Source organism: Anolis sagrei, chromosome 3 (genome assembly GCF_037176765.1).
Source record: "Anolis sagrei isolate rAnoSag1 chromosome 3, rAnoSag1.mat, whole genome shotgun sequence".
Classification (NCBI taxonomy): Eukaryota; Metazoa; Chordata; class Lepidosauria; order Squamata; family Dactyloidae; genus Anolis; species Anolis sagrei.
The window spans coordinates 185,818,108-185,831,609 of record NC_090023.1 but is presented as its reverse complement, the minus strand read 5'-3'; the positions used below and the strand labels follow the sequence as shown (position 1 = coordinate 185,831,609).

The following is a 13,502-nucleotide window of genomic DNA, read 5'->3' as shown; positions in this document are numbered from 1 at the left end:
CCAACAATGACAAAGAACTCATTCAAAAGTTCAGAAGATTGTAAATCATATGTAACTGAACTCCAGCAAACAATTAGTAATGAGTTGCAGGCTATAAATCATATGCAAACAGACAGTTGTTCCCAGGACTTGTACAACTATTTCTTCAGCTTTTCAAAACTTAATTTGCCCAAGTCACGCATAGGTACATTTCAAACAAACCTTCCACTACTGTAACTGCATTCATTGATATGCAGCACCTGATAAAGCTGGTGTGTTGCTTATGAACCTAGCTGTTAAATGTGACCTGATCTCTGTATTTCAAGTTCAAAGTCTGGCCTGGTTGCTGCTCATATTTGAAAGAAAGAGAGACACCCCAAAAATATTGATTCGGGTTGTAGAGATCAGTGAAGTGAAAACATTTCCAGGCATTTGTTGCAGAGCAGAAATTTCTCCCCAGTCCAGGAATCAGCAAAGTATAGCCTACCACCAACCTATAACTTCCCAAGGCTGATTCTGTGCCACTGAATGGCCCATATTATTCCTGAAGGCCAGAAGAGGGGGTTACTATGACCCCTTCCACACAGCTGTATGAAATTCACATTGAACTCGATTATCGTATATAGTTGAGTATAAGCTGAGTTTTTCAGCCCTTTCTTAAGCTGAAAAAGTCCCCCATGGCTTATACTTGAATGAAAGTTATTATTTATTTATTATTATTTGCACTTGTTAACCGCCACTCTCAGCCCGAGGGCAACTCGTGGCGGTGTACAGAACATAGAAAAGACAACAATTTACAATAGATCAAGACCACAACACAACATCTTACTAATACAACAACTAATTAAACTAAAAATCCGCTTCGTCTAGTTTGGGGTCATAATCAATCTCGTAGTCATAGTCCATTCCGGTGGTCATTCCAAAAACATAGCACTTAGTTGAAGGCCTTTTCGAAGAGCCAGGTTTTCAGGCCCCTGCGGAAGGCCATGAGGGAAGGTGCCTGTCTGATTTCAGCAGGGAGGGAGTTCCATAGCCGGGGGGCCACCACCGAGAAGGCCCGCTCTCTCGTCCCCGCCAGGCGTGCCTGTGAGGCAGGCGGGACCGAGAGAAGGGCCTCCCCAGATGATCTCAAGGTCCTCGTGGGCTCGTAGGCCGAGATGCGGTTCGCAAGGTATTTTGGGCCTATTATTAATATTTTTATTACATTGATTATTTTACTCTATTATTATTATTATTATTATTATTATTATTACTACTACTATTACTACTTTGTTTAGGACATTTACACCCTGTCCATTCACGACCTCTGGGGAGGGACTCAGGATGGCTACCAACAGGCAACAATTTGATGCCAACACAATATATAAACACATAATAAAATACAATAAAATACCAAAAATAAATATAAATATACATTAAATCAGTTCGCCAGGTTAAAAACATCATGCAAATCAATCCAAATTGTGGTCAAATAAAATCTCATTTATAACACTTTATTATTATTATATTTATTATTTTTTCTCTATTTATTATTATTACATTTCTTATTTTACTCTATTATTATTACAGGTATTATTTTACTCTATTATTGTTATTATTACATTTCCATTATTTTACACATAATAAAATACAATCAAATACCAAAAATAAATATAAATATACATTAAAACAGTTCACCAGGTTAAAAACGTTATTCAAATCAGTCCAAATAGTCGTCAAATAAAATCTCATTTACATCACTTTATTATTATTATTATTATTACATTTATTATTTTTCCTCTATTTATTATTGTTATTACATTTATTATTTTACTCTATTATTATTATTATTACATTTATTATTTTACTTTATTATTGTTATTACTACATTTCTATTATTTTACTTTATTATTATTGGAATGATACGTAAACACATTTACATTGAAGAAGGTTAGAATAATGATTTAATCAGAGTTGGACAGTCTTATCTTAAATTACTGTTTTACGTTAATATTCAAAAGCGTTTAACCTACTGATGCCTCAATGTATTTTTATTGGTATCTATTTTCATTTTGCAATTTACCAGTAGCTGCTGCATTTCCCACCCTCGACTTATACTTGAGTCAATACGTTTTCCCCAGTTTTCGTGGTAAAATTAGGTGCCTTGGCTTATATTCAGATCACCTTATACTGAATTTATGGCAGTGTGGATTCAGATAACCCAGTTCAAAGCAGATGTTGTGGATTATCTGCCTTGATATTCTGGGTTGTATGGCTGTGTGGAAGGGCCCTGTCTTAATTCAAGGAGCTCAGTTTTATAAGGATCCTTTTATGTGCTGGAAGAATAAAACAGTCATATTTGGCACCATTAATCTGGAAGAAGGACTTCACTGGAAAGGGTGACGTTTTTACGCTGACCCAGCAGGAAGATATATAAGCAGCCACGTGGCTAGCTTCAACCTTCCTCTTGCTATCCTGCCTCCTGTTTTGGAGTTTTGATCTCATGTAACCTAGGGCTCTTCCAGACATGCCCTATATCCCAGGCCCTGATCCCAAGTTTTCTGCTTATCCCAGATTATCTTGCAGTGGGGACTTATATAGAAAAAACCAAAGTGCTATTCCACCAGTCACCAGCCAATCCCTCTCCAATGCCATAAATACAGCTTGATGTTGTAACATTACAAAATGTTGACCATTTCTGCTACATTGGCAGCCCCCTCTCCATAAAAGTCAACATCGACACTGAAATACAACACTGCCTGAGATCTGCGAGTGCAGCATTTTTCCAAATGAAGCAGAGTGTGTTTGAGGGATACCAAGGTGCTTGTTTATAAAGCTATTGTCTTCCCAACCCTGCAATACGCCTGCGAGATGTGGACTGTCTACAGAGGTCACATGCAACTCTTGGAACGATTCCATCAGCGTTGCCGCCAAAAAATCCTGCAAATCGCTTGGGAAGACAAGAGGACAAATGTCAGCATGCTGGAAGAAGCAAAGACCACCAGCATTGAAGCGATGGTCCTCCACCATCACCCTTTACTGGACCAGCCACATTGTCTGGGTGCCCAACCACCATCTCCCAAAGCAGTTGCTCTAGTCTGAACTCAAGAACGGAAAAATCCTGCAAATCGCTTGGGAAGACAAGAGGACAAATGTCAGCATGCTGGAAGAAGCAAAGACCACCAGCATTGAAGTGATGGTCCTCCACCATCAACTCTGCTGGACCAGCCACATTGTCCGAATGCCCGACCACCATGTCCCAAAGCAGTTGCTCTAGTCTGAACTCAAGAACGGAAAACGGAATATTGTTGGGCAGGAAAAGAGATTTAAAGATGGGCTCAAAGCCAACCTTAAAAACTCTGGCATAGACACCAAGAACTTGCAAGCCCTGGCCCTTGAGCGCTCCAGCTGGAGGTCTGCTGTGACCAGCAGTGCTGTAGAATTTGAAGAGGCATGAGTGGAGGGCGAAAGAGAGAAACGCGCCAAGAGGAAGGTGCATCAAGCCAACCGCGACCAGGATTGTCTTCTACCTGGAAACTGATGTCCTCATTGCAGGAGAACATCCGGGTCAAGAATAGGGGTCCACAGTCACCTACGTACCCACCGCCAGAACACCGACCTTGGAGGACAATCTTACTTGGACAACGAAGGATCACCTAAGTAAATAAAAATGTGGACCCTTTTCCCACCAAACTCAAGTTTCATGTGACTAACAGGAACAATAGGGCATTGTTCATAATTTCATAGTATCCTGGCAGATAAAGCTCCTTGCTAGGGAGTGTCTACTTACACATTATTGTCTAATCAATGTTTCCATTTATATGGGAGGTATTTATCAATAATTGTATTTTAGTTGGAAGCTATATTCCTGCTTATTTTTTGATAAGTACTTTGATCATTTGTTTTGTTTTGTTTTGACCACAAATGGGGTTTTTTAAGAAGGAGATACCAAGCTTTCTGGTTCATACCGACCTGTCCTGGCTTGACTAAGTTCCAAATTTCACCTGTGTAAAGCATCCAGATAGATACAAGCATGGGCAGGTATTTTTGCAGGTCCAAGTAAACATTGCCTGCCAAAAGTATAAAAAGGGAGCCATTGATACATGTAAGTCCTTCCTCGGATGTAAAAGCTAACCTGTAATCATCTCTACATCTGGAGATCTTCAAATCCACCGCAGGGGAGAATCTTCCTATGTCATGCATATGCTGGTTTTCATAAGTAAAATGAGAAGGTAGGCATGTGATTGAGTACATATTTACTCAAACTGTTTAGGGAGATCATACATGTAGCATTAGCATCTCCCTAATCTAGAATTCACTGGATTATTTTAGGGAACTAATGATTTCCTATCTATAGTATTAATGGCAAATAATGAACTTTAATTCATGCACTAGAAAACAATGGTAACAATGATAGGCATTAGGCAATCCCATTTTTTTTTGCAGATATACAGATTAATATGGGAAATGGAGAGCTAAGAAAGGCAGGCCCAGATAGTTCAAGAACACATGAGTTCCGTTTACAAAATACTGGCTGTCAATTTGCGGGAGATGGGATATACCAGAATTACTTTCAGACTGAAATTATGAGCAGGAGCACCCTGTACTGCAATCTATCTAGTGGCTCTACACCAGCGTTTCTCAACCTGGGGATCGGGACCACTGGGGGGGTCGCAAAGGGGGTGTCAAAGGGATCTCCAAAAACCATCAAAAACACAGTATTTTCTGTTAATAATAATAATAATACTTTATTTATACCCCGCTACCATCTCCCCATGGGACTCGGTGCGGCTTACATGAGGCCGAGCCCACAATACAACAATACAAGCAATAACAGACACAATACAAAGCAATTTAAAATAAATCTCATACACAAATAACATAAACGTTAAACAAGGTACAGTGCACATTTAAAATCTATGGCTGGGCCAAATGTAATTGAAGTTTAAAAAATAATGCTAGGCATGAACAAGATAGAGGAGGTGGTGTGTTGGTAGAAACATACAAGCAGTCCTAAATCAGTATAAAGTGCTTTTGGAGGACATAATACTAAGGGTACATTATTCTGGGAAGGCACACTGGAACAACCACGTTTTCAAGCTCCTCCTAAAGACTATCAGAGATGGGGCATGCCTGATGTCCTTAGGGAGGGAGTTCCAGAGTCGAGGGGCCACCACCGAGAAGGCCCTCTCTCTTGTCCCACCAATCGTACTTGCAATGCAGGTGGGAGCGTGAGTAGGGCGTCTCCAAATGGTTGAAGAGATCGTGTGGGTTTGTACACAGAAATGCGGTCACGCAGGTAGGCAGGTCCCAAACCGTTCAGGGCTTTGTAGGTAAGAACCTGCACCTTGAATTGGGTCCGGAAAATGAATGGCAGCCAGTGGAGCTCCTTAAACAGGAGGGTTGACCACTCCCTGTAAGGAGCACCAGTTGGTCATAGTGGTTCTCTGTGGGAAGTTTGGCCCAATAAGAATTGTGGTGTAATATATATTGTACTGAAGCCAATACATTGAATGTCTTAAGCAAAGATATAATACACATTATTGCAATTATATAACTGCTTTACTTTTGGTCTTAGGGACCTTTTGCCTTTTGGATTACAGGGAACCCTTGTTCTTTACTAATTTGGTCATGGCACCAACACTCTTTGGCGAAGAAAGCCAAAAAACCTTGTAAAATTACAACTCCCATGATTCCATAGCTTTGCCCCATTGCAGTTAAAGTGGTGTCAAACTGCATTAATTCTACAGTGTGGAGTCACCTGTTGACCCACATGTGAAATCAGTTGTGTAGCATGTTCTCTTTATTAAAAACTGCTATTGGAGAAAATATCCCAGTTTATGCCAGCAATTGCTAGTTAGAGTCCAACAGTATTGTTTTGAAAAGGATCATGTTGGGCCAGTGTTTTTGAACCTTTTGACATGACACATGTTTGGCGGTTTTATTGGCAGTTTGACCGGCATGAAATTGGATGCTTATATGTCTTGGCAAAAACAAGCAGGTCCCTGAAACTCTCCAGCTCTTTTAAAAGCGAAGCTAGAAACAGGCTCTCTTTCTCTAGGTGCCAATTCAATCACGTTTAATAATTTCTTGAAAGCTGTAGTCCATACTTCGGGATGCAAGTTGTATTGAACTTAGTACGGTTGACTTTTGAGCAGGCGCACATAGCGCTCTGTTGTAACAAAGCTAGTTAATTTGTTAAAGTTGTAAGATACATGTTTTAGAGCTTTTAAATCTCTTACAAACTTAAAATTATTTTGAAAATTCTATAAAAATGACTTAATTTGGAAACAAGAAGAAAAAAAGTAACACAATGAGTTTTCTAGTCCATTTTGTTCAAATAGTGGTTGCTTCTTTTCTCAAGGAAGAGAGGCACAATTCCCGGAATGAAACACATTGTGTGTGTATGTGCACAAACACGCATATGCATATATGCATATAAACAAATAAGAGAGGGTAGGTGTGTGTGTGTGTATTGACAACCCCGGGCACTTAAATACAACACCGCCTGAGCTCTGCAAGTGCAGCGTTTTTCCGAATAAAGCAGGGAGCGTTTGAGGACCGGGACATCCGTAGGTGCTTGTTTATAAAGCTATTGTCCTCCCAACCCTGCTATATGCCTGCGAGACATGGACAGTCTACAGACGTCACATGCAACTCCTGAAACGATTCCATTAGCGCTGCCTCCAAAAAATCCTGCAAATCTCTTGGGAAGACAAGCTGACAAATGTCAGTGTGCTGGAAGAAGCAAAGACCCTCAGCATCGAAGCGATGGTCCTCCGCCGTCAACTCCGCTAGACTGGCCTAAGTAAGTAAGTAAGTGTTTGAGTCCACAGTGCTCTCTGGATGTAGGTGAACTACAACTCTAAAACTCAAGGTCAATGGCCACCAAACCTTTCCAGTATTTTCTCTTGGTCATGTGCCAAGTTTGGTCCAGATCCATTGTTGGTGGGTTTTAGAATGCTCTTTGAGTGTAAGTGAACTATAAATCCCAGTAATTGCAACTCCCAAATGTCAAGGTCTATTTTTCCCCAAACTCCATCTGTGATTGGGCACAGGGCCGTAGCCAGAAAAAAAATTCGGGAGGGGTTGAAATTTTCGGGGAGAGCGGGTTGAAACCTGCCTCCTAGCTCACGCTGAATCAAAGAGCACTGCAGGGGCAGGCATGTAGCCGGGGGGGGGGGGGGGGGGGCTTGAGGGGCTTCAGCCCCCCCCCCCCCCGAAGTTCTCATGGTGGTTCGCGAAAAGGCCTTATTGGTGCATTATTTAAACTGCTATGTTTATTAATATCATGATCTGATCATTATAATCAATATATTCCATATGCATAGGGGTATTGGGGTAACGATACAAAAGGTTTGCTAGGGTAGACCCTCTTTCACTCAGACTCAGCCCCCCCCCCCCGAAACAAACTTACCCCCCCCCCCCCAAAAAATCGAAATCCTGGCTATGGGCCTGAGCAGGGGACAGAGCAGTCTTCTATAGCCTGCAGCTCTGCTCCTGTCAACCACCTCCACCAAGTCTGGCCTCCTTAATGAGAGCATTCAACACACCCCCAACTTGGTTGCTTCACTACATCGGCTATTGCTGCAAGTAATGACAGTGTGAATAAATTGTCAATATTTGCCTGAGACAGTGCTTGCAGTTCTGGAGGGACTCTTAATTTTTTGCATCTCATAGACTTAGCATGGGGATTTGGTTAACCAGTTAAAATTCATGAGTAAACCAGGTTTTTTTAAAAATCTGAAACATTTGGGGGGGGGTTGAACCCCTAAAACCACCCCCTCGCTACAGGCCTGATTGGGCATATAGAATATTCGTGCCAAGTTTGGTCCAGATCCATCACTGTTTGAGTCCACAGTGCTCTCTGGTTGTAGGTGAACTACAACTCCCAAACTCAAGGTCAATTGCCCGCCAAACCCTTCTAGTGTTTTTTGTTGGTCATGGGAGTCCAGTGTGCCACGTTTGGTTCAATTCAATTATTGGTGGAGCTCAGAATGATCTTTGATTGTAGGTGAACTATAAATCCCAGCAACCACAACTCCCAAATGACAAAATCAATCTCCAGCAGCATTCAAATTTGGGTATTTGTGCCAAATTAGGCTCAATGAATGAAAATACATCCTGCATATAAGATATTTATTTATTTATTTATTTATTTACTGTATTTGTATACCGCCTTTCTCAGCCTATCAGCGATTCAAGGCGGTTTCCAACAAAACAGTATACATAATATCATAATACAGATTAAAACATTAAAACAGTATAAAACACAAGGCAATAAAAAACAGCATCATTGGCGTCTCCTTATTATCAAGCATTTTCCAGTTCCATCGTCAAGTCGTTAGATTTCCTATATCAATTACTCTGCATTTGTAAACGCTTGTTCAAATAGCCATGTTTTAACTTGCCTCTGAAACATTAAGATTGAGGGAGCAGATCTGATCTCCCTAGTGAGGGCATTCCATAGCTGAGGGGCCACCGCTGAGAAGGCCCTGTCTCTCGTCCCCGCCAGACGTACTTGTGACAAAGGTGGAACCGAGAGCAGAGCCTCCCCAGACGATCTCAAGGTCCTTGAGGGTTCATAAGGGGAGATGCGTTTCGACAGGTAAGTTACCTGTCCTATGTATTTTCAGATGTTGTCATTTTGTTAAATATAAAGGAAGCATAAGCTATTTACATAAAGCTATAATGGATGGCATCCTTGAAGTGACTGGACTGACCTTGAAGGAGCTGGGGGTGGTGACGGCCGACAGAGAGCTCTGGCGTGGGCTGGTTCGTGAGGTCACGAAGAGTCGGAGACGACTGAACGAATGAACAGCAACATAATAAAATAATTTCCACAAAAAAACTTGAATGTGTTTGACGTATTATTTAAACTAAATATGTTAAATTAGACAACATTATTTAGAGTAAAGGAATAAAATCTGATTCTTCTTTCTGCAGAAACTCGTTTTACTGCTAAGACAACAATCTGATCTATACAGAGAAATCTGCCCACCAAATAAAAACACTTACTGCTGAAAGTAAATATACAGAACAGCATCTAAAGGTGTCTGATAATCCCAGACCATAACTTCACAACCAAAATGTGTGGACTATTGTGCAGGAGACTTACACAACAATCCATTTACATGATTTGGAAAATCAACATGTTACAAAAAAAATCTCCAAATGTTGCAACAATTTTGATCATAAATAATTCAAGTCTTTAAGCAGTTGTTTATCTCACCTTTCTAATGTCATATGCTTGCACTATGATATAGAGGGGACCTCATAATTTTAGCTATCACATCTTCCCTGATCCTTAATTAAAACATATTTTCAAGACAAAATTTACATAACGATTCATAACAGTAGCAAAATTACAAGTTGCAAGGAAAATAATTTTATGGTTGGGGTGTCAGCAGAACATGAGGAACTGTATTAAGGGGAAACATTGCCTGAGAGGCACTTTGAGGGCCGGCCTGAACTTCACCCCGCGAGGCAGAGCAATCAATCCGCTTTCCAGGAAGGGAGGGAGGGAGGGAAGGAGAGGGGAAAGCCGGCTGGGCGCATGCGCGGTGAAGTTGCCGGCTCCCAGCCGGACAGCAAGCGAAAGAGCCGGCAAACGGAGGGAGGCAGCAAGCAAGCGAGGGCGCCGCCGGGGCTGCATGGGGCCGGCTCAGGAGGGTCCCACGGCCGGGGAGGAGTTGCTGGAGCTGCCCCCGCCGGGGGCCCAGGAGCCCTGCCTGGAGCCCCACCTGCCAGAGGAGCCGGCCAGCCCCTCTTCCGCCTGCTGCGGCTCCTGTGGGCGAGGAAGTTTCCCCTGGAGACGGCGGACGCCCGGTGGGTGAGGCTTGTCCCGCGGGGGTGGGGGTTATGCAAGGCAAGGTCAGGCTGGGCCACCGCCCTTGACCCTTGGCTGGCGCAGAGGGAGCCTTCCTACCAGCCCTGGCGCTGTAAACAACACCTTTTGCCCTTTCCTTCTGGCTTCACCCTTGGCTGCTGCTGCTGATGTTGGTGCTTGCAAGTTGGGGCTGAGAGAGTGTGACTCCCTTGAGATCCATAGTGTCTGGATCTAGAGACTTCACAACCTAAAATGGTATTGGCTTTGTTAGCTGGTGCATCACACTATTGGCTCATCTTGAGCTTATGATGATTACAAATAATAATATAATGCTATAATATTCCTAATTATAATAAAACACTGCTATTCCAGGTTTGTGTCGTGTCAGGAGTGACTCCTGGTGTGAGAGAATTGGCCGTCTGCAAGGACGTTGCCCAGGGGACGCCTGGATGATTTTTGATGTTGTTTTTTTTTATCATCCTTGTGGGAGGCTTCTCTCATGTCCCCGCATGAGGAGCTGGAGCTGATAGAGGGAGCTCGTTTGCCTCTCCCCGGATTCGAACCTGCGACCTGTTGGTCTTCAGTCCTGCCGGCACAGGGGTTTAACCCACTGCGCCACCGGTGAATTATAAATAATAATGTAATGGTAAATAATGCTATATTCTATACACAATAGTTATGAATAATGCTATACTAAAGGTAAAGGTAGTCCCCTGACATTAAGTCCAGTCATGTCTGACTCTGGGGTGTGGTGCTCATCTCCATTTCTAAGCCAAAGAGCCAGCGTTGTCCGTAGACACCTCCAAGGTCATGTGGCCGGCATGACTGCATGGAGCGCCGTTACCTTCCCGCCGGAGCGGTACCTATTGATCTACTCACATTTGCATGTTTTTGAACTGCTAGGTTGGCAGAAGCTAGGGCTGACAGCGGTAGCTCACGCCGCTCCCCGGAATCGAACCTGCGACCTTTTGATCAACAAGCTCAGCAGCTCAGTGCTTTAACCCACTGCGCCACCGGGGGCTCCAATGCTATACTATATTATTGTAAATAATCACAATATTTATAAATAATAATAATCATCATACTACTAATAAATAATAATATAATGGTAAATAATACTTTATTATTATAGACAATAATAGTATCACTGGGTTGTTGTAGGTTTTTTTAATAATCACAATAATTATAAATAATAATAATAATAATCACACTAATAATAAATAACAATATAATGGTAAATAATACTTTACTATTATAAACAACATTGGCAGTCTTCAGAAAGAACTTGAAGACCTGGCTGTTCCGACGTGCCTTCCTAGAATAGGAAATCTCCAATACCAAGTCCCAGAAGCACTTTATTAGAACTAAGATTGCCGCACACTGCACACTGCACTTACCCTATAATCCTTATATACCACCTGTCACATCAGCACTTTTAATTCTGTACCCTTTACTCTGGCCCGGCCCGGTTTTATTGTGTTTTGGTGTATTGTTATTGCTTGTTGTTTTTGTTGTTTAATATTGCTTTAATTGTTTTTAATTTGCTTTAGGTTTGTATTGTTATGTTGTGTATTGAGGCCTTGGCTTTTGTAAGCCGCATCGAGTCCTTCGGGAGATGCTAGCGGGGTACAAATAAAGTTAATAATAATAATAATAATAATAATAATAATAACAATAGTAGTATCGCTGGGTTGTTGTAGGTTTTTTAATAATCACAATAATTATAAACAATAACAATTACACGAATAATAATATAATGGTAAAAATACTTTATTATTATAAACAATAATAGTATCGCTGGATTGTTGTAGGTTTTCTAATAATCACAATAATTATAAATAATAATAATAATCACACTAATAATAAATAATAATATAATGGTAAATAATACTTTACTATTATAAACAATAATAGTATCGCTGGGTTGTAGGATTTTTAATAATAACAATAATTATAAATAATAATAATTACACTAATAATAAATAATAATATAATGGTAAATAATACTTTATTATTATAAACAATAATAGCATCGCTGGGTTCTTGTAGGTTTTTTAATAATCACAATAATTATAAATAATAATAATAATCACACTTATAATAAATAATATAATGGTAAATAATTATTTATTATTATAAACAATAATAGTATCGCTGGGTTGTTGTAGGTTTTTTCGGGCTATATGGCCATGTTCTAGACCAGGGGTCCTCAAACTAAGGTCGGGGGCCGGATGCGGCCCTCCGAAGTAATTTAGCTGGCCCTTGCTCAGGATCAACCTAAGTCTGAAATTATTTGAAAGCACATAACAACAACAACAATCCTATCTCATCAGCCAGAAGCAGACCTACACTTCCCATTGAAATACTAATAAGTTTATATTTGTTTAAATTGTTCTTCGATTTAATTATTGTATTGTTTTTAAGTGGGTTTTTTTTTTGTTTTTGCACTACAAATAAGATATGTGCAGTGTGCATAGTAATTCATTTATTTATTTATTTAAAAAAAATATATAATCTGGCCCTCCAACAGTTTGAGGGACTGTGACCTAGCCCTCTGTTTAAAAAGTTTGAGGACCCCTGTTCTAGAGGCATTCTCTTCTGACGTTTCGTCTGCATCTATGGCAAGCATCCTCCGAGGTGGTGAGAAATAAAAATGTAATGTTCATTTGTGGGATTAACATAACTCAAAACCACTGGATAAATTGACACCAAATTTGGACACAATACACCTATCAAGCCAATGAGTGACCATCACTCATAAAAACACTGAAAAACACAGCAGAAGAGACTTAAAAAGCAAAAAAAAACCCATATTACAACACATGCGTAAAACCACATATATATACGCAAACACGCATATATACACATATACACAAATATACACACACACATATAAACATATACGCAGACTGGGCCACAGCAATGTATGGCAGGGGACGGCTAGTTATAAAAAATAATATAATGGTAAATAATACTATAATACTATATTATTATTATGCACAATAACAATATAAATAATACTACACTATATTATTGTAAATTATAATCACAATAATTATAAAAATATAATGGTAAATAATACTATAATATTATATTATTATAAATAATAATATAATGCTATAATATTCATAATTATAATAAGACATTGTTCTTCCAGGTGAGGTTTGTTTAAAGGCCCTTCCACACAGCCCTATGACCTAGAATATCAAGATAGAAAATCCCATATATTTGCTTTGGACTGGGTTATCTGAGTCCATACTGCCATATATTCCAGTTCAAGGCAGATAATGTGGGGTTTTATTCAGCTGTGTGGAAGGGGCCTAAAGCAGAACGGAGTGGGAGTAGACTCCTAAGACCCTTCCACACAGCCATATAACCCGGAATATCAAGGCAAATAATCCACAATACCTGCTTTGAATTGGGTTATACGAGTCCACACCACCATATAATCCAGTTCAATGTGGATTCTAGGAAAGGACCCTAGATACCTATTGATACAGCCTAAAATAGCATTGGCTTTTTTGCTGGTGCATCACCCCATTGACTCATGTTCGGCTTCTGATGATGATGATGATGGAGGTGATAATAATTATGCTGATGAGGAAATAATGATAATAACAATATAATAATAATATAATTATAAATAATACTGTACTTTATTATTATTATTAAATAATACTATAATTGTAAATAATACTATAATACTATATTATTA

General features: G+C 40.1%; 1 protein-coding gene across 1 annotated transcript in view; it reads left to right on the top strand.

Annotated features, from left to right (window-relative positions):
• Positions 1-9,509: 9,509 nt before the first annotated feature.
• Positions 9,510-13,502, top strand: part of SLC35G1 (solute carrier family 35 member G1) — a 30,486-nt gene continuing 26,493 nt past the window's right edge. Inside the window, exon 1 of the mRNA XM_060766830.2 lies at positions 9,510-9,786. Within this exon, the coding sequence (XP_060622813.2) occupies positions 9,612-9,786 (175 nt within the window). The 5' untranslated portion in view covers positions 9,510-9,611. The remainder of the gene's footprint in view (positions 9,787-13,502) is intronic.